This window comes from Monodon monoceros, unplaced genomic scaffold, assembly GCF_005190385.1.
Source record: "Monodon monoceros isolate NGI ecotype Baffin Bay Population unplaced genomic scaffold, NGI_Narwhal_1 Super_Scaffold_3, whole genome shotgun sequence".
In the NCBI taxonomy this organism is placed as follows: Eukaryota; Metazoa; Chordata; class Mammalia; order Artiodactyla; family Monodontidae; genus Monodon; species Monodon monoceros.
Window position 1 is genome coordinate 33,708,515 of NW_021703780.1, and position 26,431 is coordinate 33,734,945.

At 41.0% G+C, this 26,431-nt stretch overlaps 1 protein-coding gene across 1 annotated transcript in view; it reads right to left on the reverse strand.

Moving 5' to 3' along the window:
- Positions 1-1,072: 1,072 nt before the first annotated feature.
- LOC114906986 (adenylate cyclase type 10-like) overlaps positions 1,073-26,431 on the reverse strand; it is a 37,991-nt gene continuing 12,632 nt past the window's right edge. Inside the window, 23 exon segments of the mRNA XM_029242036.1 lie at positions 1,073-1,095; positions 1,098-1,395; positions 1,944-2,142; positions 2,753-2,870; positions 3,121-3,239; positions 3,693-3,789; positions 3,879-4,083; positions 5,468-5,624; positions 6,177-6,349; positions 8,671-8,796; positions 9,136-9,355; positions 10,567-10,630; positions 12,879-13,208; positions 14,058-14,327; positions 16,543-16,668; positions 17,342-17,478; positions 18,004-18,275; positions 20,289-20,375; positions 21,594-21,783; positions 21,944-22,097; positions 22,797-22,852; positions 23,344-23,533; positions 23,641-23,717. Coding sequence (XP_029097869.1) covers positions 1,073-1,095; positions 1,098-1,395; positions 1,944-2,142; positions 2,753-2,870; positions 3,121-3,239; positions 3,693-3,789; positions 3,879-4,083; positions 5,468-5,624; positions 6,177-6,349; positions 8,671-8,796; positions 9,136-9,355; positions 10,567-10,630; positions 12,879-13,208; positions 14,058-14,327; positions 16,543-16,668; positions 17,342-17,478; positions 18,004-18,275; positions 20,289-20,375; positions 21,594-21,783; positions 21,944-22,097; positions 22,797-22,852; positions 23,344-23,533; positions 23,641-23,717 — 3,688 coding nt within the window.

Genomic DNA, 26,431 nt, shown 5'->3' on the forward strand with positions numbered 1-26,431 from the left:
TAGAGCAACTTTGGAGAACAATTTGACAGTTCCTTAAAGAGCTAAACAGAGAGTTTCTGTATGACCCATTGTCATACAGAAATGGATATACCATTCCTAGGTATATACTGAAGAGAACTGAAAACATACGTTCATACAAAAACCTGTACACAAATGTTTATCATAGCATTATTCATAATAACCAAAAAGTGGAAACAACCCAAATATCCATTAGCTCATAAATGGATAAAGAAACTGTGGCATATACATAAAAAGGAATGTTATTCAGCCACAAAAAGGAATTCTACAACATGGAAGAACCTTGAAAAGATTATGTTAATGGATCTTACCTTATTATATAAGATGGAATCAGTTCATCTCAAAGCCTCCCTGGCCTCCGGTCTAGCTCTGATTCTAATTTCTGCCATAGTTGCATTAACGACTGTTAAGAGTTAAGAAAGATCTAAGTTTCATGCTTTAGAAACACAGGCTTTTATTTTGACAAAGATATAGATAAAGGCTAGCATATTTAATATGTATACTATACAGTATCTTAAAAAGGAGACTTGGGGGCATATCTTTGTATTACATGTAATGAAAGAATCATGGTCCCTTCAGATGATTTTTGTTTGTTTGTTTTAACATATACATTCTTGAATTTCTTCTTCATCTTTATTCTCCTTGACATCAGCCACTCTGACAAATCCTGAAAATAGGAACATAAAGAGTAATACAAACACAAAGAATTTCCTCAGCAATTACAAATTTAACTCATGGCCTGGAGGAGGAGATTTGCTGGGCCCTAGAGCAAGAAACTATATTCTTTCCTCTCTTTTACTTGCCCATATCTTATCATTTACCTTCACAGACATTACATTGTGGTTTCTAAGGCCTTCTTTCTCCCTTAGTGACCATCCAGCCACTCCAAGGGAACAATCTATTTGTTTAGGCTGGGACCAAGGAGGAACTTCCTATGCCTAAGGGTTATAGATGCTGAAACAAAGGGCCAAGAGAGGCTCTTACACTGTTGAACAATATAAGGGGTCTCTGTCTAGGGAGAGAAGGACAATTACCTCTGGAGCAAGGACTAACCCTAATTATCTGCATGTCCCTTCTACTTGGAGGTACAGTCTTTGACTGCTTGTGAGTAAGAATCTGAGACTGTTCTTTATGTCTCTCAGACAAGTGTTCCAGGAAGGAATGCTTACTCTGCAAATTTCCTTCAAAGGAGTTATTTTCCTCCAGGAATTCTCCCTCTATCCAAATCCTGGTCAAGCAGGTGTCAAAAGGTCTGATGACGTTAGTCAAGGACATGGACTCTCTCCTTCCATATCTCATTACAGAGGCTTTAAGCTCAGAGACCCACTGGTGATAGACAGGGCAGGTCACACATCGAGAGAAGAACTCCTTAAAGTACTGAAAGGAAGCGAAGGTCCGTTAGCTCAGGGATTAGTACCTTCTTTCCTCCACTCCACTCCATCAGAACTTACAGCAGTCCCCACTCAGCATACTCACTCAGGGCTGGGGTAACAGAAAGGAGTAAAGTAGGCCCAGATGGTAAAGTAGGCCCAGAAAGTCTGTTTTGAGATACAGAGGGACTGGAATGTTTTAGACTCAGAAGGCAGGGATGCAGGGAGATGTGTCAAACTCAGAAGGCAGGGATGCAGGGAGGACAGTATAGACTGAGCCAGAGTGGTCCACTGAGAAGGGCTAAGTGTTAACATTTTAATGGTACTGGGTAGTAGCTGTGCAAATCCAGAAAGTTAAGGAATCCAGTCCTGACCATGCAAGAATATCTGGGAGGATACATGAGGTAGGTGGAAAGACTTTCTAGGTGGAGTGAAAAAAGGGTTCAAGGGTGAAAAAGAGACAGAGGCGGCAAGGAGAAGAGTAAGGGAGAGATGCAGGTGGGAGAAAGAGTACCGTAACTTAGGCGTTAGTTGAGGGGTAATGGAGACAGGTACCTTGAGGGTTTGGCGGGGAGTCTCTGAGGCAGTATGTGCGAAGACACCCTCTGGCATCTTCTGTAACATTAGCACATGGCACTCTAGAAATCGGACAAAGCCATGTGAACCAAACAGTGAGGCATTGGTTCTTTTCACCAACTGGTGAGCCTTGGAGAAGCGGTGCTCAAATAGCTTCCACTGTGAGTCCTGGGCAAACCTGAAAGGGAAGAATCACAGCTCTCAGCTCTCTCCCCTGCTTACCAACCATGGCTCTTTCATAGAACTGTCACGTTTTTAAGGCTCTAAGATCTCCTGGACAGTCAGAATTGTGATTCTGGTAAGTGGCCAAGGCTACTAACTCACATGTAAGGAGGCTTAAAAGGAAACCAATGATATTCAGCCTTGCCATGGGTTATCTTGCACTTAAATGTAACTCTAAACCAAACCCTTAATCTATAAGCCCAAACCTGTTAAGGGACAAGAAGAACCCTACAAATAAGATGGGGGGTAAATGGGAGGTGGTCTTTAGAAGTGGGTTGGATGAGAGAAGCCGCCGCAATGAGAAGCCCACACACTGCAATGAAGAGTAGCCCCGCTCGCTGCAACTAGAGAAAGCCCGTGCGCAGCAACGAAGACCCAACACAGCCAAAAACAAATAAATTAAATAAATAAATTTATTAAAAAAAAAACAAAACAAAGAAGTGGGTTGGAGATGTGGAACAGTCCTGCCTGGAAGGGCAAAGGCAATAGTTTCAATGAGTTCATGGTGTCTTCAAATTTCTACCCTTTCCCACAGCCCTGAGTAACATGCTGGTACCCCACATTACCACATGGCCAGAGAGGAGTGGACCCCCAGCATGACATTGCTCTGAGAATTTAGAATGCAGCTGTGCTCATAATGTTGAATGAAATGCAGACATTCCCCAAAGGGCCGACACAGCCATCCTGTGGACAGAGAAAGTAACCAGGTTAGTATAAGCTGTCCACATAGGAAGTGGTATAGAAGGTGTGTGGTACAGGGGAGGAGACAGCACCTGAAAGGCAGACATCCCTGAATCACAACGTGGTTCCTAGACCTTAAGGAACCAGAGGCCATGCCTAAGGGACAGGCTCATGACTGCCTATGTTCCAAACCCAGGGCCCCACCTGAGGTCTGAATCCCTCAGGAGTACAGCAGAGCCCGGCACAAATTTACCTTTTCCATAGAGCAGCAGATCTAAGCAAGCAGAATAGAAGCAGGCCAGGCCAAGGACATCATGACCCTGGGAAATGAGCGCCCACTGACTCTCCAGCACATGGACACACAGATCAAATCTGCCGAGAGACAGAGCCACTGGGACCAGCTAGAGAATGGGGAGGACGGTATAGGAGAGGAGGGGATCTTACACCTTCAAAGCAGCCTAATATCCCCTAAATCTCCTCTCCATAACTCTATTTATATAGAGAGCATCTGTGCCTGGGATCAGACCTGTCTCTAAGGCAAAGGAAGTGGGAAAATGACTCTGAGACAATTTCCAGGGTCTTGATCAATTACCTACCTCCCTGCAGAAAAATGGGGGGAAAAAAGGAATATTTGGTAGCTCAGACTCTGCATTTCTACTCCTGACCCCTCAAACTTAAGACAATGCTTCCTGGAGTGACTAGAGAAGAGACAGTCCTGGCTGTGGAGAGGAAACAGTTTCTCCCTCTCCACTCTGAGCTTCTCTGGAAGATCATACCCTCCCTTCTAAGGCAACAAATACAAAGGACGGAAAATGATCTTAATACTTTTTCTTCAGAAATGCAGATCTGAAGAGAACTGAGAGAACCAAATTCTCCAGAGCTGGTTTCTTGAGGTGTCTGCATATCTCACGAGCTTGAAAACCTAAGGAGGTTAAAGAGCATCATGTGAGGTCTAGAGGTGAACCTGGCCTCTCTAAAAGCCCTAGGCCCACCAGCGTCAGGCCCCATTACCCAGTCTGATGGAGAAGTCAAGATGGCCAAGGCAGAGCTTGGTGTAGGCCAAGGCCTGCATGAGCTGGGCTGTGGCCAACAATCCCTCCCTGGAGAACCAACATAGGCTGTTTTTCTGAATGGCCATCTGCTCACAATGCAGCCACTTCTCCTTGTCACCCATGTTCTGGGAGAACTGGGAGAGGGCCACGTAGGTAGAGACAACCTGCAGGGCAACAAACATGGGGTAAATACTCTGACTGTACAGTCAGGCTGCATCTCCATCTCGTCCTTTTCCTGCATAAGAGCCCCCTGCATGCTTTGCTGCTCACTCAGTCAGCACTCCTGGGGGCCCCACCACTCACCTCAACTCCAGCTATGAAAACACGCTCCTTCTCACCCCTACACTTCTAATTTGGGCATTCTCACTGCCTGTTCTTGAAACAAACCACTTTCTCCATCTGTGCCTCTTGTTTCTCCTCAATCCGAGACTTTCCCCTTCAAAACGCTGGCCAAACTGCACCTCTTCTATGTTTTCTCTAATTAAGTCCTCTGATTCTTGCCCCTTAGAACTCTTCAGAACTGCTGCCTAGATCTCTGTTATCAGTTGCGTGCACAGTTGACATCATTGATGACACTCTTGAAACACCGTGTTCGTTAGGTTTCCAATAGAATAATCTTATTAAAATATAAGCAGACTCGGTTACTCCACTTCTAAGAAGCCACTAACAGCTTCCCACCTTCTTTAGGGTAAAAGCCAAAACCACTACAGTGGCCTACAAGGCCGGCACCATCTCCCATCCCCCTCCCTAGACTCTCTGACTCATCTCCTGGCTCTTCCACCTCTCCTCCCTCCCCTCTAGTCACACTGTTCCTCGAACACAGAGGGCATGCATTGTGCATTCGCTATGCCCTCTTCCTCTCCACTCTTCTCCCAGATAGCCATGTGGCCTACTTTCTCATCTCCTTCAGATAGTTGCCCACAAGCCAACTGCTCAGTAAGGCTTTCCCTACCATCTTATTAAAATTGCATCCCTGCCCCGCCCCGCCCCGCCCCCAGTTCCCAGAACTCCATGTCCTCTGGTCTTCATGTAATTTTTCTTCATTGTATTTATTATCACCTGACATACGACATATTTCACTTATCTGTTTCCCTGGAACCAAGATCAGTGCCTGGCACAGAATAGGTGTTCGTCAAATATTTGTTGAACAGATGGATAAAAGAGAGATATAGACAGATGGACACTAAAATTAGGAAGCCTTTCTTCTTTTTTCCTAAGTCAGCAATTCTGATCCTTTTTTTAGACCACTGGCTTTGAGAATCTGATGAAAGCCATGATCCCTTCCCTACTTCCTATCACTCCCCAAATGCTCTTTTGAACATACACACAAAAGTCAACATTCAGTTCAGAGAGTTCACAGATAGCTTCGTACCTGGAAGCCCATCTATAAACTGCAAATTGAGAACCCTGCTCAAACACAAGATCAGTGGTGTCCCGTTAAGTCTGGGTTACCGTGGAACCACACTTAACCAGGGACTTGGCAGGGTCTCTCCCCCTAGCATTTTAAGTTTCTGAGTGAGGACAGAGGTAAACCAAGGGCTGGCTTACCTGGGCTTCACTGGCAGACTCCTTGGCTGAATTCTCCTGCATAAGAGTGGCCAGGCAGGCAAACCTGCGGCTGCTGGCTGTGGCCTCCAGGCTGTAGAGCTGCCAGAGCAGGGAGAGGCATTGCACCTGCTGCTGCAGGACTGCCAGCTTCTTCTTACTGGTGTGAAGCAAAGGGTGGTTAGCATGCCCTTACTATTCACCAGTGTCCACTATCCTTCCCCACAAGAAATCTGAGTATACTCACCCAGACTTTCAGACTCAGAAAGGTTCCTGGGATCCCACTACTTCTAACCCGATATGCCTTTTAAATTCATCCCTCTCAACCAGAAAAAAAAGTTTTCAGAGACGTTTTTTAAAAAAGGTTTCATTCTTTGAATTGCTCTTTTGGTTGAATACATTTCCTATAAATTATTATAGCTCAATGACCAGGTAGCAACTCAGTATTATGTGTATATATATCAGAGAAATAATATTGATATTAAATTGCCACGTATGTGTATGTGTACACACAATACACATATGTGTATCTTTATTTGAAAGAGACAGGATAATACCATACTCCAAAAACTAAAGAAGCCCTCATTCAGCTACACTGAATTGGCTGTAAAAAGAGCAGTCTTTACTCAAATAGGCAAAACTCCAGGCTGGGTCCTAGTTTACTTCTCTGTGGCCCTAAATGGAAACAGGACAAGTTGGCTAGGCTTCTCACTTCTCACTAGGATTGTCTGGGGGTTGGCTCAGGGAACAGGAACGCCAGCATTTCTCTAGGAATGTTTGGAAAATGGCACCAAACCAGGTCCAAGGGAAATTCCTTTTCAGCAGACGAAGGGCTTGCCTAGCCAATTTTTTGGCCAAGGTGATCTGTCCCATGTTGAAACAGACCTGGAGATGGTAAAATGAGAAACAGTAATGTAAATGTGGGAAGATTATTAAGGACAAGGTTCTGGATATAACACACTGGCTTTTATTTTGGAATGTGTTCTTGGGGCCCTTGAGGTACCAGAGTGAGCTGAGTTGGAGCAGAGCCTGGCCATGCTACCAGGCACCAGTAGGGCCACGAGCCAAGTAAAGGAGAAAACAGAATTACGGAGAAAGCACTCTCCTTTCTCATCTCCCACACATTTGCCAGTGAGTAGTAGAGGAAGGCTGTGATTTAGAAGGTGATGCTGCTAGACTCAGATGGGATTATCATTTGGGCAGAAACCGAGATGCTTCAGATGCCATGGAAAGCATCTGAGATATCACCAAATCCCGTATCCCTCTTCATAAACAAGTTGTACCACCATAGTGCATTTGAGGGTAAGATCTGAGGAACTACCTTGAGGTTATCATATACCTGCATGTTCTATGGCTAAATCCTCCAAGAAAATGATAAAGTCTATGGTAATTTCTGAACAAGCTTAGGAAGACTGCACAGTAATTCTTTCTTTTAAAGGGGAAGAAATAATTATTTAACTTTGCTCCAAAGACCTTTCGGTTGAAACGCAACTAATGCAATACCTTGGATAACTCTAATATTCCCTCTGGTGTTCAAAGACATTTATACACATTAGGTTTACTCTCCTAACCAAGGTATCTTAAGGTTCACACTGAAACTAGTTTTTATTTATTTATGTATTTTATTTGAAAGCTCGGCTAACAAAACATCCCCCATGGTTTTATGAAGTCATCATTTATAACTTGATAAATAATCATTCCAACATATTTTGTTCTGTTGGATTTAACAGTAATGAGGCTGGGAGAAGTTGCTGTTATGAGTTATTCATCCAGAATAAGTAAGTTTACCCCTATTTGTCCTTTGAAAATGGAATGTCTCATGGCATGCTTTCCCCAGAGTTTCTATTTGATATACAAATCTCATTCCCTGGGGAAATTTGTTATAAGTGATATAGAATGATCTAAAATATTTATTTATTTTAAAACAAGATGTGGAATGGAGTATAGAGAGTTCCTATTTGTATATAACAAAGGAAGGGAAAAGGTTATATACATTTATGTATGCTGAGCCCCTCTGGTAGAATACATAAAGAGAGGACACAGTGGCTCAGTGGTGGGATTGCGGGGAGAGGCTTTGAAATGTATGTTCTTTTCTTCCTTCTAGCTTTATTGAGATATATTTGACATATAACATTGTGTAACTTTAAGGTGTACAATGGGATGATTTTTTTAATTGAGGGCTAACTGACATACAACATTGTATTAGTTTTAGGTGTATAACATAATGATTCAATATGTGTATATACTGGAAAATGATCACTACAGTAAGTTTGATTAACATCCGTCACCACATATAGTTACAATTTTTTTTCTTGTGACGAGAACTTTTAAGGTCTACTCTCTTAGTAAATTTCAAATATACAATACAGTACTGTTAACTACCGTCCCATGCTGTGCATCACATCCTCAGAACTTATACTTTTTGACTACCTTCACCCATTTTGTTCACCCCTGCATCCCCCTGAATTAGTTTATATACACTCTAGTGAGCAAAGGACATGACAGGCAATTCACAGAAATAAATGACCAATAAACATTTAAAGAAGACTTATAATATCTGATGTTGGTAAGGATGTGAAGAAGTGAGAAAAACTCAAATTCATATAATACTGTAGTGGACAATTTGGCATTATATTTATTAATTGTAAAATCATTCATATTGTCTGCCTTAGCATTTCCACCTCTGAAAATTTCTCTTACAGAAACACTCTCACAAGGGAGTAAAGAGATATTTACAAAAATATTCACTGTAGAAATGTTTATAATAACCCCAAATTAGAGACAACCTAAATGTACATGAAGAAGGAAATGGCTAAGTAAATTTGATATATGGATATAACGTAGTACTTGGCACCTGTAACTATGATTGGATGTATGCCAATATGCAAATATGTTCAATCTGTACTTTTAAGAATAAAAACCAGATGCAGAAAAAAGACAACGTAGAATTATGATTCTATTTTAAAAATAATGGAAAACAATAATGATATGACTATGTGTGTATAACTGGTGGAATTCACACCAATTATTAACTATGCTGGGGGTGACATGGGATTAGTAAGCGCTCTTTCACCTTCTACATGTATTTCTGTTTTGAATTTGAATCACATTTATAATTGCACACAAAAAAAGAGATTTTAAAGGAAATAACAGGATATTCCTCAAGGAGAAACAACCCAAACTTCAAGGTTACCCCCTGCCCTCACCTCTGACCGAAGACAGCAGAAAGTGGCCTCCTCAAACTGACAGATCTTCACCTTGTGCTTTTTATAAAACGAGAATGCTGAGGGTTGGCCCAGAAGGCTGCTTGCCTTCCTCAAATAAAGGAAGGCCTCCAAACAAGACAAGGGATGGAGAAACTGGATTAGGATTTGGATGTTGCTAAGCGTGTGACTGGGGCGAGGGCTAGATCAAGGTTATGATGAATTTGAACTGGGGCAGGATTTAGTTAGAAATGGGGAGCTGGACTGTGTGTGCAGGAGTTGGGGCAGGGCTGGCAGCACGTGGTGCTCCTTCACTCTCACTTCATATTTTCTCCTAGACCCCTTACAGCTTCTCTCTCTCCCACTTTCCTCCACTTTTCATTGCAAGTTACTTGATGGTAAGAAATCCCTATAAAATTCCCCTAGTCATAGGGCTCAGCTCAGGGGCAGAGAGCAGAGCTTGCTCACCATGTAATTATCTGACAGGTCCAAGGAGGCAGCGGCAGCCTCCAGCAGGTAATAAAACGCACAAGTGGTTTCTCCAATGACCAGGCAGTGCTGAGTGAGAGGTGACAGCACTAACTTCAGGACTTCCTTACAGTGGCAGGGCTTCGTGGTTAACATGTCTTTCTCAGGGCTGGTCTGAGCCAGTTTCCTGTTCACTTGATCCAGGAACTCTTCCTCTGTTCTTTGTGGAGAGAAGATGAAGAGCTGAGAGTGGCCACCCAGTAGCCACTCTTGCTGAGGCATTACCAGGTCTCAAAGCCACTTTGTCCAGGAAGCTTTCCTTTATAATTCATTAATTCTATGTCTATCTTTCTCCTCCATTGCTCCATAGGTTTTGAAAGTCAGGGACCTGGTCTATAATGGCAAAGCCCTATTAGGGAGTTTTAAAAACCTAAAGCCAAAGTACCTCACAAACTAAAGGAAACGACCACACCCGAAGAGTAAACTAACACTGTTACATGCAAACATAAAAATGATACAAAGCAGTAATAATACCTTTATCTATTAGCACATTTGAACTCCATCATGGCATATTTGAATATTATTTTATACAATACCACCACCTTATCCTACAATAACCCTGCCATTCAGGTAGGCAAAAATTACCTCCCTCTTACAGATGAGGAAACTGAAGCTCAGAGAGATTAAGTGACTTATGTATGACCTCACAGCTACTGAGTAGAACCAAAACTAGAGTTCACCTTTCTGACTACTAGTCCAATGCACTTTCTACAGGCACCACGAGTTCAAAAGAGGTCTGATCTCTCTGAGATAGAATGACTGAAAAAAGTGGGAACTGAGGAGGGCTTTGAAGGATGGTGACCATTCTGTTAACTGGAAGGATGTGGATGCCACTGAGTATGTTTAAAAGGGAGAACTGTGTGAGCACAGACACAATAAGTATGGGGGTGATTCATGTAGAATATAGATTTTTGTTTGAAAACTGAAGAAATCAGGTTGGATAAGTATAATAGGAAACTCGAGAGTGGCTGATGAATTCAAGGTATGAACATGTAAAATTGTTAAGACAGGCATTAGAAAGCCAGGAGGTACATAGTTATGAAATGTAAAATCATTTTAATATCATCTGGGCTCAAAAGTAATTGAGAAGGCAAATTTATAGCTGAAAACAATCTGCTACATGTACAATACATTTGAGAGCTATTAAATACAGTTTTTCTTAATCACTAAAAAATAATTTCCCTACAAACAATCAAAAATTGCCTCTCTGATTCTCTGTTAACTTGAATTTTGGGCTGAGTACAAGAGTCACTGCTCCTGGGTGGTCAGATGCCTTCCTTGTCTGCAGGTAAGGTGAGTGCCCTAGTTTAATGGTTATCTGTGTCTCACTTCCTGGCCTCCTCCATGCCCACTCTCAGCATCTCCACCTACCTGCAGTGTTCCCTTGTGAAGGCCTCCTGACTTCTGGGTGATTCTGTCTGGAACTGAGAACTGTCTGTAGGGAGAAAGAGATGATTATCTTCAATTGCCCGTATTTGTATTAACTGAGAATATTGAAAATTCCTGACTCCTTTCCACTGCAGCTTAGTTCATGACCTAATTGCCTCCCCCATTATAAAAATGATAAGTTTAGGTTTAAAATTAGCCTTACACACAAGATTAGGGTGCTAATTTTTTCCTTAAATGCAACTATTTGTGATTCAAATAGTAACTCCTTTCATTATCAAACTTCCCAAACCAATTCCTAATTCTGTTTGCAAAAGAAATGAATAAAGAATGTGTCCATCTGGTTTGATGACTAATTCTAATAGTAGAAATCCAAGAATATATCTAGATCAGATTTACGACTAGATGGGAGCGAACCACAGATCCTAAGACCTAGTGAAGAAAATCATGAGAGCACAAGATGCCACATCCCACCAGAGTCACAATGACCAGCAGAGATTTTCAGCTTTACCTAGCTGGCCTTAAATAACCTTTATCCTCTAGATTTGCCTTTTTCTCTGCAGCTGTCTTCTGACCAAAAAGAAAAGACTGGGAAGGATGTGGGGATGTTACCTATTTGGGCTCAGGAGCACAGGTGGTGGGATTGAAAAGAAGTCTACGAGAATAATTATAGGGAGGACCTGTGTTAAGTAAAACACAAGTTTATTATTGCGTTTGTTAAGTAAACACAAGTTTATTATTGATTATTTAATTATGTCACCTAAGGTAAGGTAAAGCAAGGCTAAGGTAACTAAGGAAACTGGAATTTGGCAGCACTACTGCAATGCACAATTCTCAGGGCATCATCATATCATAGCCTGTGTGAATAACACCCTCTGTTCCACATGGTCATGCACAACGGCCCTGGGTCTGAGAAGCCTACTCAGGGTTTGGATGTGCTGGAAAGGTCTTGGGCCTCTCTCACAGCTAGACTGACCAGGCTGTCGAATCTACAGCTGACAGTGACCTCTCAAAAACAAAAGGTCATATAGGAAATATGAATGATAGTGTGATTTCTTCATAATACCAACCAGGACATTCACTACTACTTTCCTCTTTCCTCTCAGAAAGTACAAAAGTGCAAATGACTGTAGAGCTCATCAGCCAGTGACCAATTTCTCCAAGTCACTGGTCCACCTTCATAGAGTCATAAGAATGTTCTGGCCAGAAGAGGTAGGATCATAGATCAACATCTTCATTTTAGTCTTTTACCACCACTGATTCACCATCTCTCCCATATCCCTCTCCCCTGCTAACACCAACACCAACTTCTCTTTTATCAAAGTAGAAAAAGAGAAGATTTGCCTGGGCCTTGACAGCTGTCTTCAAATATGAAAGAAGGTACAACTCTGAAAAATGAGTGGAAAAGTTGCAGGAAGGTAGAGTTCACCTTGATGAAAGAAGCTTTCTAACAGTTACTGAGAATGAAATGGGATGTCCTACAAGGTAAGCTAACTGAAAATGTTAAAACAAAGAGGGTGAACTCTTGGCCCTCAGCAGTGAAATCATGGAGTCCTAACCACTGGACCACAGGGAATTCCTGAGGATGAACTCTTATCTGGGATGTGGTAGAGGGCTATAGGCTTTGGGGAACATCTATCCACTAATCCAAACTTCTTTAAGTAGCTAACTCCTACTTATCCCTCAAATCTCACTCAAGGGAGAGTCTTATCTTACTCCTTTCTCAGGCTGGGCTAATGGCCCTTTCTCTAGGTACCCCAACTCCTATGTGGTCCGTTTTCATCACCTTTATCATGCCATATTGGAATTCTCTATTTATATGTCTGTATCACCCCCCCCAAAACTGATGATTGCATTTTGTATTATTAACACCTAACTGCAGCATCTGATACACATAAGGGCTCCATATATGTGTACTGAGCTGAATAATTACAATAATAAAAACAATAACTAAAACGTATTGAGCACTAACCACGTGCCTGGCACTATTCAAAGCACATTATATATTTTAACTCATTTAATCCTCACAACAACCTATGAAGTGTGTATTGTTATTTTCCTCAATTAACTGAGGTTATGTAACTTGCCCAAGATTGCCAACCAAACCAAGAATAATCTCTAAAGTTCCTTTTAACGCTGAGATCACACTTTTCTTATTTCTGGTACTTCAGTGAGAAATGGCTCTCTCCACCTATTTTCCTCTTTTAATCTGATTTCACCTTTTGAATAAAGAGCTCCAAGTACACGAATAAAAAGAAGTGCTGCCCACGTGTCTTCTTTCTGCCCCCTGGATTTACCTTGGGGAGAAGGCAGCTGCAATTTGTCTGGGATCACTTGTGTCAGTATCGAGCCAGTATCTTTGTAGCTACAGAATCGGGAGGTCCCACTGGAGCTCTTAGTAGAACAGATGGCAAAACGGTGGAAGGGGACAAAGTCCCCCCCATGACAGCTCCCACAGCGGCAGGCCAAATCTCGAAGAAACCAGGCACATTCAAGGTGTAGGGCTGTCTGTTGTGCCTTGGGCCACAGCTCCCAAGCCGCTTCCTGCAATAGAGGCACTCCAAATTCTAGCACCTCGGTTTGAGGTAGGGATAGTTTCTCTTGTAGCCTGAGAGGAGAGCCAGCATCTGAAATATAGGAAAATCTAAATGAGAGTCTCCCTTAAAGTCCTTTTACGCTACCAGGTAGCAAACTCCCAAGCACATGCTGCTGGTGTATAAGAAAATTTTATTTGTAATTCCTATTTGGTATTATGGCTTCCTTTGTATAAAGAATTTTATACCAATCTGAGAGTGATATTGACTGTATCTAGTATAAAGTACAACAGGGAAGAAATGACTAGTGGTAGAGAACTACACTGGATAGATTTCTTAGTTTTTCCTCCTAAATTGAGCTTTTTTACTGCAAATTATTATAAACATCAAATAACGGAAAGGCTCTGCTCAAATATAAGGTCCAAACATATTTCAAAGCCAAATTATTTGTGGATTACGTGTGCTTTGGGTAGAGCCTATGTCACAAGCTTATTCTTTTTTGTGGAGAACATGAGACTGCAGCTATTTAATTTACATCTTGCTTTGTTCATATGTTTCAATATCATGTGTGTTTAACGTCCTTGTGAATTTCTAAAATTAGAAACAGTTTATCCTATTTTCTTATTATTTATCCTAAGAAGCCAATAAAAGACTACGGCAATATTTTCTGAACCAAAAATCAAAATACAAATACTTAACACATGGGCTTAACATGGAGCTAGAATTCTTGAAATTAAGACAATTCTGAAAAATACAGGCTATTCATTCACTATAACCATGGGTCTTCCATGGTTACAATAATTAATTTCCCCCATCTCTTAGACATAAGCTTTAAGAGACTGAGGCCCATGATATATGATATTGATACTCTTTCTGAACACAGATACCCTCACCCAAAGCTCTCTATTCAGTCCTGAGAACAAGGGAGCAGCTCTGCCTCACCTGACTTTCTCTCCTCTTTGGTTTGTTCAATAATCTCGATAGAGGAAGGCATTAATATTGGCTCAGCAGGAAGCTCTTGGCTCTTGTTGCACCAGCGGAGCACATGTATATCCACAAGAGCCCTCAGTACCTGAAGTAGCTTATTTTTACCCCAGCCAGGCAGGAGGTGCTGCAGCAGATCTATGTGGAAGGAGTGACCAATGACTGCAGCACACTTAACCAGCAACTGTTCCTCTGGGCTCAGTTGATCCAGTTGGTTCACTGCTATTTCTGAAGAAAAAAAAAATCTGCAATGAACAGGCTTTCTACTAACATAGAATAGACTGTGTTAACAATCCGTTCATTCAAAAAAAAAAAAAAAAAAGGGTTTGCTTTTTTGTCCATCTGTTCTCCACTCAGCCAAATGTCTTGAAAGAGCCTTATCTCCATGTCCTCTTTTGTCCCCATTCCCCATTCATTACTCAACCAACAATCAGGTTTTCAGCACAACACTGAAACTGTTCCTCATGGTCACCAAAACGTTTTGCTGGTAGATCCATTTTCTTCTTACTTTCAACTAAACATGGAGGCTGGGCTTCCTGGTCCCAGAACTCTAATTAGTATAAAGATCTTAACTTCAAGCATTTTAGTAAATCTCTCCATATTCTGACCCATATATTAAAGCAGTTGGTATTGAACCGGTAAGTCACCAAGCCCAAAATCTAGGAATAATTCTAAACTTTTCCCTCTCCCTCACAACCAACTTGTCACCCACTCATTCTCTTTCTAAATGTTCTTGAATATATTTCCTCCTAAACAATTTTAGTATAAGTAGTCATTTTCACCTGGATCACTATGCTACCCTGTTCTGAACATCTCCAATTTCCTCTCATTCTTATCTCAATAACACATTAACTAGTGGTAGAACTGTACACCTAAAGTACAAATACAGTCATGTCAGCCCCCTTCTTAAATACTTGTATAACTTACATGATCTTTTACCATGTAGCTTTGGCCTTTCATTTAGACCAAGGCCTTGCTGACTGGACTGTTCATTTTAGCTTATGAGTTAAATCCTTTTTCCTTCCCTGTGGACAACACTGATCTTGGGTTAACTTTCTAGCTGTTTCCTAGGATCCTCATAAAATCAGAATGTCAGCTGAGTTACCAGGTAACACTGCTTATGCAAAGAGTGATCCCTGATGGGAAACTGAATTTGGACTAGGAAAACTGTGAATAAGCTACAAATACCTGGTGGTAAGCCACAGCTTTGGGGTTCCTTGAGTGTAGTAATTCTTGTAACAGGTCACAGTGCCTAGAAACTATGCCTACAGGACTATTATAAGAGATACCAGTTCCTTGTTGGGAAATGGGGCATCTAAGCACCCATCCATCATGGTCTCATCCCATCACATGTAAGCTATTCCTTGAGGCTCCAGAGAACAGCAGTGGGAACTGCCGTGAGGACCCCCACTGAAGAAAACCACTTGCTCCTGTCCTGCTACAGTGCTGTGTTTCCTGACCTGTACGCTTCTAAGTTAGTAAAGCCAATGCCAAGTGTGGCCTATCACAGTTGTAGGAATATGAACTGTCCAGGTGGACCTAAAACCACCAGAGTGAACAGCTTATAATAGCTAACAGTCATTGACTATTAATTATATACCATGATTTATTTCATTTAATCTTCAACTACCCCCATGAGGTAGGGGCTATCATTATCCTCATCTGAGTATGAGAAGACTAAGGCTTAGATAAGTTCATCTAACGTTTCACAGCTACTAAGTGGAGGAAGCAATGGTACCCAGATTTTTCTGATGCCAGAGCCCTGGCTCTTAATTACCAATGTGTTCTGTACTGCTGTTTCACATGCGTGTCTTATATTCTCAGTAAGACCATGCTTGACTTGAAGGCATGCTTATCCATCATAACATTCCTCAAGAAGGGTTAATAAAGTACCCTGGCCACCAAACATTTGAACAGAACATTAAAAAAACCATCCTCATCTCTAAAAAGAACACCGCCTGTCTAATTATGCCTACCCAATTCTGACGACTTTATTCTCTATCTCATCAGTCATTATAAGCTGACTTTGCGCTCTTTTTATTAAACCCCTGCTATGTCCCTAATACTGTCTCTTCACCAGCACCACGGATTTCCTAAATCTCAGCAGCATTATCTCCCTTGCTTCCTGTCTCCTCCAGCACAGGGATATGCACAAAGGGAAACTCAGGTCATAGTTTTTATTAAACAACTAGAAAACTTTCCCAGGTTATCAGTCAGCCTCAAAGAGAACAGTGGGCTCACTTACATAAAACATTACTCAAGTAGCATTACAAGTCTTTAAGAACTCTTCGGGCAGTGCCAGAATTTATTTCTGGAAGGCAGATTTCTTTTTTGAAGAAATGAAGCTAGCATGATAATGAGGGGTCTATACTCAATCATCCACCAAATTACTAAGTGCAATGACACCTGTAATTGATTCACTTGAGGTCTTCAAGGGACCTGCCTTTTAATAACGGTGGAAGAAGCACTGTATCCAAGTTCACGTCATCTTTGACTGTGCAGACATAAAGTTCCTGGTCTTCAGAGCTGGCAGGAGAAATACTGTACATTGTGGATTTCATGGCATTGGCTGTAGAGAAAGAAGACTATGACTGAGGAAAACACCATGCTCAGTGACTGTAGTTTTAAAGGCACAAAAACACATTTAGTCAAGAAACTGAAAGGATTAAGATCAATGGAGCATACACGTTTAAAGTGGTTTACCCCACCCATCCTGCCTGTCCTCTCATTTTCTCTTAGGAACGAACATTTCCTGTACCACACGGTACCTAACATTCTCACTCTTCCTGTTTACCTTTCAATAGCCCTCTCTTCTATTACATCACAGCTCTAGGATGCCTTTCTGGATTTACACATACTTCTATCTCTTTCTTCCTCCCTTCTCCCCTCCCCCATTCAAACCCTCAAGTCATCTCTCTCATCAGTAATGTGCAATTCTCTATAGACTGTCATGTTTATCAATCCTCTCTGATGTTTATAAATCCTATTTTCCTATCCCCGCCTCCTAGGCTGCTCAAAAAGGAACTGAAGTAGATTGACTCAATTACTTCACCTGAGGCAGTATTTAGCGTTTCCAACACAGCTGCGTATTACTTGTATAGTACACTTAGCCAGGAAGGCCGAATCTTGCCCATGATGGCAGCAGGGAAGAGGCGCATGCCTAATTAGGACCAGGTGATGCCATGTTCAAGAACGAACTCCAGCAGTGGGATCAGGGTAGAACCCTGGGAAGCTCAGCTCACCTGAAAGGGTCTCCCACTTGCTGTTCTCCTCCCCCTCCTTTTGGACGTCATGAAAGAGCAATATGTTCTTAGAGAGAAGGTCCTGGCATAAGACCTCACAGTAAAGGGGGTTTCCAAAGCACCTGCGGAGAAGGTAGCTGTAGAGAGGTAAGCAGGGGATTGCTGACTAAAGATGCCCACTTGAAGAGAGCCAAGCATAAAGGTATTTCATACTGAGGAATACTTCTTCTTTTGTTAAAGTCAGTTCTTGATGATATACACTAACAGAGGGAAGCAGCAGCACAGAAATGTAAAAAAAAGTTTCTGATTGGTTTTGGCAGTAACTTTTCTCTCAACTATTTTGCTTCTGTTGATGTTAAAAGGAACTAGCATCCCCTTGCTAAAGGGTCCGGCAGAAGTTGGCCTGACCGCACATAATGGACCTATTAAGAAAGCCATCCAAGTCCTAACTGTCCTGTGAAAACCTGGGTGAAGAGCCCAGGGGAGACAGCCCTTTACTGGGTTACTAGGAGACTGTCTACTCTTAAATCCTAGTTTTGGGCCTCATCATGGTTTCTAATGCCATACTCTCCCCCAACTCCGGTGTGAGACCTGAGCCTTCTCTTATACTATGGCACTGGCTCCTCCCTTAATGAGGTGCCCAGCTAGTCCTCGCCACTCACATCTGCAGCTCCTGGGGGATGCTCACCACCCCCAGTTCCCAACATGCCATTCTCAACAGTGAGGTCGCTGCCAACTTCGAAATGGGCACAAAGATAGCCTGAGGGCTCTGCAGGAAGTGCTGGGCCCAGCCACAAAGGGTGAACGTAGGGGTCAATGTCATCACCATGATGATGGGCACACTGGAGAGCAAAGTTCCCAAAAACTCCCAGGAGTCTGCATCCATATACTGGGCCTCATCAATGAGGAAAACCAGTGGTGTTTCCCTCATTGCCTGGAAATAACAGTAAAGAAACAATGACAAGCTCTGATTAGAAATGAAGTCATCTGATTTTCAAATCTACCATGAATTTCCCATCAACAATTTAAATAAAATGTCAACAAAGGCTGGGATTTTCAGAGTAAAATGTATTCTTAGTCCAGGTAATATTTTACTTTATAAATATAAAACACAGCTTATATATCTAATTCCTAAAGAAATGTACTGAGTTTCTTTGAACAAGAAAATACTCTAACTGAAATATGAAATAAGCATCAAAATATTCTCCAAATCAAACTTGAAGCTTGCAAATATTTCACTTTAGCAAAAGATTCAAACTGTGTGGGAATTCACAGTATTTTTAAACCAGTAATTTCCAAACCAGGCTGCACATCAGAAATACCTGGGAGTGCTATAGCTAAAGCTACCAGTTATAATGCCTGCTCATGTAGACTTGAAAAAAAATGTATTCTCTTTTATCCACATTCCCTACTCCCATTCCATTCCTCACTGCCACAGGTAACCATGCCAATGTGTTTATCATATTACCTTCTGCCTGTATTATGTTCTTATAAAATGGGCATTGTTGTTTTGTCATGTAAATTGTTTTTATGTAAATGGTACTGTATAACAGGTCTCATTATTTCTCTTTTTACTCAGGATTTAAAAAATTGGTTTATAACATTATATACTTTTTATGTGTACAATATTATATTTCAACTTCTGTATACATTACATTATACCACAAAAGGTATAGTTTCCATCCATCACCATACAGTTGACCCCCTTTACCCATTTTGCCCTCCCCCCACCCCCCATCCCCTCTGGTAACCAATACTTAGTTCTCTGTAACTATGTGTTTGTTTTTGTTTGGTTTGTTTGAATTTTTTTTTTTTGATGTGGACTATTTTTTTCTTTAAGTCTTTATTGAATTTGTTACAATAATACTTGTTTTATGTTTTTGTTTTTTGGCCATGAGGCATGTGGGATCTTAGCTCCCTGACCAGGGAAACCTGCACCCCCTGCATTGGAAGGCTAAGTCTTAACCACTGGACCACCAGGGAAGTCCCTGTTTGATTATTTATTTACTAATATTCCACATATGAGTGAAATTATATGGTATTTGTCTTTCTCCATCTGATTTATTTCACTTAGCATGGTACCCTCAAGGTCCATCCATGTTGTCACAAATGGCAAGATTTCATCTTTTTTTAATCCAGCTATTCCACTACTGGATATTCATTGGAAGAATATAAAAACCCTAATTCAGAAAGATATACGCACCCTTGTGTTCATTGCAGCGTTACTTAGGAGAGCCAAGATACGGAAACAACCTAAGTGCCAGTTGATGGATGAATGGATAAAGAAGATGTGGTGTATATATATACACAATGGAATATTACTGAGCCATAAGAAAAGATAAAATATTCAGGATTGTTTTTAGATTACTCCATGTTGCTATGTTTTCATCTACTGCCTTACTTCTAACTTCTGCACTATAAACACTCCATAGTGTTCATCTATGAATTCATGCCAACACCTCCTTAACCTCCACAAACAAACGCTGCAATGAACAGACTCCCTGGAATATATATCTAGGAGTGGAAGTGCTAGGTATAGAGGATGAATGTTATTAAAATTTGACTAGTTACTTCAAGATAGCTTTCCCGAATGGCTACCTCAGCATCTCCTCGTACAGATTATTGACTCTGTAATCCTAGGTTGGGGCCTGAGTATCTGTATTTTTAATAAATAGGAGGTAAAGTAGCTATCAACCTGCATCCAGAAGCTACTGTTCTAAGTTACTAAAATTTCATTAAGAAACAGGATCAGGAAAGAGCAAAGACCTTTCCTTGTATGCTGTGCTGTAGGATGGATTCAAGGTTAAAGGTAGATAGAAACAATGAAGGTATCAATAAATAGGCAGGCCGAGAAATGCCCAAGTGAAGGTAAGATGTGGATAGATTGAAATAAGCATAAACCATCTCCACATATTAAGAGTTAATGGTATGTAGCAAAAGTACCCACCTTCTGCAGCACTTGAAAAAAACATGCTTTAACCTTCTTTTGTCTGGTCAGGTCATCCATGCGCGAAACTTGGAAGGATAAGGGAAACTGACCGGGAAAATTATTCATATATTATCATTCAAAATGACAATCTAATAAAAATATACAGGTTCTCAAAAGGGAACAGAAAATTATTCTATTTTGAGTGAGAATGGATTTCTACAGGATTAGGCATAGGGTTACAAATACCAATCCAACGTCAAGATACAGTTCAGAGGGTGAGACTGAAAGTCCACTGGTGGTTAGAGAGAGATAGCTCCTTTCCATACTGGACTCTGGCAAACTCTTAAAGGATCATGACTAAGGAATAAAGTGACAGGTCAGAGTTAGCAATGTCACTTTGGACAACTCCAGTACCCCAGTTATTCCAAGTATACCAGAATGAATGTGTGCATGAGACTTGTGAGAAAGAACTGCAATGGACATCTGCAACACTGTGCTAGGCTAAGGCACATGAGCTACGATGGACCTGAGAGCCAAAGTGAGGCTACTCCCTGACCACTTTGTCCAGGGCCCCAGGTAAGGCCTGTCTTAAGACAGGGCTATGCTGAGGGACTGGACAGATTTTTGTTTTCTCTATTTTTCATTAGATACAATGCCCTGCATGCTGGGTAGATTAGGAGAAGTGATGGAGGATGGACAAATGGAGCTGTGGGCCAGGGAATTCTTAGCCTACTCGCTATTGGGTACCACATAAATCCTAGACCACTGGAAGCGTCTGAGATTCAGATGCTGGTTCAAGTGACATACTCCATGACCCAGGAATGGAAAGGTAAGGTTAAAGAACAAAATGCTGCAACCAACTCAAGAACACATGCATATAATTGCTGGATATGCACATCTGGTCAATATCACAGTGACAGATTTTAGTACTTTCACATTTACGATGCAGTCTCTTATATACTACATCCTCTAAAATCCATGCAAAACCCATATAAAGTACTACTACTGTCATTTCACAGGTGAAAAAAATTGAGGCTCAGAGAGGCCAAGTGATTTGTACCAAGATATACAACTAGCAAGTTTCAGAGTCAGTCCTAGAATCCACTCTCCTCAAAAAGGAGAAAGCCTGGGGTCTGGTGTCAAAGACTTTTCAAATCTCAATCCTGCCACTGCTGACTGTGTGTTCTTAGGCCATATATGTAAACGTATATGTATATGTATATGTATATGCGTGTGTGTGTTTTAGATTCGAAGACAATCCTGGGTCCAACTAGCCACCAAAAATATCAGTAATCCAGTTCAGAAAGCCACTGCCTTTGTTACCTTCACAAAGAAGAGGTCATTAAACAGGCAGTGAAGCGATTCCTCCACCATCCCATGGAGCTGTTTGTGGAGGCGCTCTTGCCGGTAATAGGCTGGGCACATATCAATCTCAAAGAAGATGGCCATGAGGGTCTGGATGGCATAGAAGCACTGCTTGGAATCTGCTTCCTTCAGCTTCAATGGCAACACCCTGGTAAATGTTACTATGGTCACTGGGAGTCCCCTGATCCAGAGAGGTTACTCAGTCTGCCAGCCCAAGGATGCTGAATCTAACGATACAAGAGTCTCACCAACAAGGGAAAGGAGCCCCAAGAGAAACAGCCGCTAAGTCAGAAAGCAGGAGTCTTTACCTGTGCCCTTCTTTCTGGGCCAGGAAGTTTATTTCAGCCAACAGCTGACTTTTTCCACAGCCTTTTCCACCTTCATACAGAACTGCCTGGCCCTTCTTTTGTTGCAAACTTCCCTGCTGTGCCATTCGGAAGGCTTCCAGTTCTTTCTCCCGGTCTGTAAAGAGACAAGGAGAACCTAACACTCCTGTGCTTTTTAGCAGACACTTATTTATTTGAATTAATTTGTAAAGCTAATTCTCAGAATGGCTTTTTCCCCAGAATCCTTGACAGAATTCCATTATTTGATAAGCCTTCACATCTTTTTCCAGAAAATCAACTCCGGACTATAAAGAAATGTATGCTGGGCTTGGGGGCTTGCTCCAGAGCCTACGTAATAACATTTAGAACAACTAGGCACCACATGGACATGGGTGCTACGACATCTTCTTAGCTTTTTGTAAAAATTTCCATTATAACAATTTAGTGTTCAAAGTCTGTCACTGCTATGTGAAAATAATGGACTAATGGATCTAGATAAAACAAATATAAAGATAGGAAATATATAGTGTGGGTGGAACAGTCTCGGTGCTACTGTCACTATCTCAGGATGAGGAATTTCCCTCTAAAGATTTCTCTCTAAAGATGAGAATCCTTACAAAGATTCTTACTAAATGTTGGAACCTGAAATTTAAACATTCAACATGGAAAAGAAATGGCAAGTCCTCTTCAAAACTGACACACATTCACTAAGAAGGTTGCTCTCTATTTTTTAATACAAGCTTAGAAGCATTTAGTCTCAAATTTTGCTTTTTAAATCACATTTAACCATCTACAGCTGAAAACAATATGATTTAAGATAAAAAAGAAAACTTACCTAGCAAAGAGTGATTTTTATTTCTCTCTCTGGCCAGATGTCTCTTCCCAAACATTCTGGGAAAAAGGACAAAGGGAAATGTGTTAATTCAAAATAGATTGGGATAGACAGATAATATGTTTTTTAATAGACAGAGGATTTGTCCTTATAAATAAGTACTTTCAGACAACTAAAGAGGTCCAGAGTTCTGTATCAAAGAGTTTTAAAAAAACTAAAAAATTTTGGAAGGGGAGACAAACTATTTATTGTTCCAGGCTCAGGGAAGTAAATAAATTGTGAAGTACACATAGAAAAAAGAACATCTAGACTAGTGACCTATTGCTATTCTCTTCCTGTAGGACAGAAGTTGTTCCCTGAGGAACCAGCTAAGAGCTAAACATAAAAGCTAAAGATCTCAGATATGAAACCCTCCTCTTATGTCTCTTATTCCATCAGGCCAGTACTAGAAGCATCTTTCTTTCTAATTTCATATAATCAAGGATTGATTATTCCTATGCCCTGATTCTATAAAAGAGATGGGACTGAACTATCACATAATGACACTCACATACATCTTCTATGGCCAAGGTATTCATACATCTTCCCTGGGTTGGAGATGTTTTTCATCATTTTCTCTGGGAGTTTCTTAAAGTTGTAAGCAGGTAGCATAGATCTTAGATATGTTACCTCATCACAGGACACCAAACCTGGATAAGCAGTTATCATTCTTGCCACAAGGCTTACTTTTGGGCCAATAACTGTATCAGGGAGACAGAAAAGAAAAGGATGGAGAATTTTTAGATCACCTCCTTTACCTTCTTCACCCCCTAAGTCACAGAGCAAACAGTCCAATGTCCTATTCTACCTGTATATTCGTGTCTTGCTACTGCCCCAACCATGCCACAGAATACTGGTCCACTGGTGATACTGATGGAAACAAGCCTGGGGATCAGAAAAGCAACAGTCGGTAAATATGCACTCAGAAGCCACCAAGTCCAGCACTAGATCTGCCACTCCCTAGATCCAGAAGTCTAGTTTTAGAGCTCAGAATGCAAAAGGCCAGAGGCTGCTGTCAGTTTGCATCACATGGTGGGTACAAAGTACTGAATATTAGGGAAACAGTCAAAGGAACAAAATGGTCCCCCTACTCTAGGAATTTTAGTTGAGGAGCTATTATTAGTAAAAACACTAAAAACACCTTATATCTGTCAGATACTCTTTATGTGCTTTTTGAAGTATTTTCAAATTCATTACCTCATCTGATTCTTTGAGGGATAATTAACAACAAACATGTGAGGTACGTAGGGCAAATATTTAAAACCCATTTGACAAAAGAAAAAAAAAACTGAAGGAGTTAATTAACTTTCCCAGAGTTATACAAGAGTTAATATTAGTGCCAGAATGAGAATCCAGGCCTCCTGACTCCCAGACCAATGGTATTTCCACCACACCATGCTGCTTCACATGAAACCCCAAAATGAAAAGTAGATCAACAGATCTATACAGGGTTAATGGATCAAATAATGCCAGAGTGTGAGAGTAAAGGAATACTCAGAATGTCAGGCTGCTGATGGAAGGCTTGCTGAAGCAAATTAGTCTTTGAAATAAATTTTTTAAAAGGAGTAATATTTTTTCATTCAACAATTCACACATGCATACATTCACTCACTTAATAAGCTCTGAGAAGCATGTACAGTACCAAGTACTGGGCTAGATGTTTATAATACCCTGTCCTGGAGAAGTTCAGTCTGGGCTGGTGGTGGAGATCGAGGGAGGAGAAGAGATATATTCATAAGTTAGCAAGAAAATACTACATATTAGAGATCAATACAGCAATCAACAGAGCAAACAAAGGGATGCATTAACTGATACTGGAGATTAGAAATAAAGTATTCATAAAGGAGAGGACATATGATCAGACCTTGAAACCTGGAGTACTGCCAAAGTGAGGCAACAGCATTTTGTCCAGTGGGAAAAGGCACAGGCTTTAGCAATCCTGGTGTATTTGTGCAAAACTAAGTAGTTCAAGATGGCTAGAACACAGAAGGTGTTTGAAATAGGAAGAGGTGGAAGGAAAAGTGGTCCTACCTAGGCCATGGATGGAAAAGCACTAGAAATATAAATTATTTTTAAAAAGGGCATATACTATTCCAGGTGAGGCAAAGGCTCAAAGGTGGCAATGAACAATTCATGCATAACAGAATAAGCAGATTTACTTGACTGACGTGAAAATTTCATGTGACAGGTAACAAGATATACATCTGGAGAAAGAAGGTGCAATGAAGCATAATTAATTGCAAGTTAAATTTACAAAGAACAACTTTCAGTTGTACACGGAGAGCACAAAAAGTGGCAACAATCCTAACACTGATGTCTCCCAGACCATCCAAATTTTCCTGTCTTCCTCTAAGGACAGGATTGAGGACTCTTATATTCACTCACTGGGCCCACTGCCCAGGGTGAATCAGAGACACTCAAGACAAGAACTAGGCAGTTGGTCCTGCTACCACCCCAAGAATGACTGAAAATCTGCTAATGTTTCACAATGCTTCCTTGTCTAAAATACCCTTCCCCACTTTCACCACCTGCTGAACGCCTTTCCTTCACAACTGGCTCAAAAATCATCTCTATAGTCAAGACTTCTCTAGTACCTCTGGGGAGAACTATTTCTTCCCATAGCACTTTTTTGTAGCTCCTATGGCGTTTTATTCCTACATTTAAGTTTCACTGTATTAAAATTAGTTGTTTACAGAGCTGAGGAGGTAGTGTCTTATTTCTCTTTATGTCCACCACACCTAGCACAGTGCCTGGCTTGAGGCTTATTCAATGAATGCTTGTTGAATGAATGCATTTATGCATGCCAGAAACTCAGCTGTTAGCAAGACTATGATAATGAAACAAGTAATACTTTTTTCCACTTGGTTATTTCTTATTTCTTTCTGTTGTACTTTATAATTCCCCCTTGCTCTTCCTGGTGGTCCATGTTCTATCCTTTCCAAAAAATATTTTAAAAAGTGTTCTTCATTGAGGAATTATATATTATTTACTCATATATGTAAAGTATTTCTGGTGCTGCAAAACTGTTATGATGAGATATGGAGACTGCACTCCCTGGGTCTCAAAAATATCCTGGAGAAATAGTCACAAACCAGAAAAGCCTGATCTATCACTGGACACAGGGAATCATCTTTCTTCTGTAAATGAACTGAAAACTGAAGGTTATTTCCTAGACTAGAAAGAGGAACTTAGAAGATGACCCAAGGTGAACAGGGTCATTGAGAAAGGAGACATGGATGTGGTTTTGGGTCTGGGTGAGGCTGATGCAACAGTATCTGCTACCGACGCCACACAGGCACCTCTGAGACTCTGTCTCTAAACTTGAATTACAGGTGAAGAAGGCAAGCTTCAGCATCTGGTTAGTGCAGCATGTCCCAAAATATGCTCCTTAGAACATTCATTCTTCTGGGTGTTTACAGGTCTTGGTGTTTGGTGATCAAGTAAATTTGGGAAATGTTGAATAAAACAAAATATAACAAATTTCTTTACTGTAAGACTGCTCAGAAACTTTGATGTTAATGTATATTGTGAATCTTTAAGAAGGAAATATAGTTGCATCAATTCCCAAACATATTTGGCCATGAAAATATTTTTTTCAG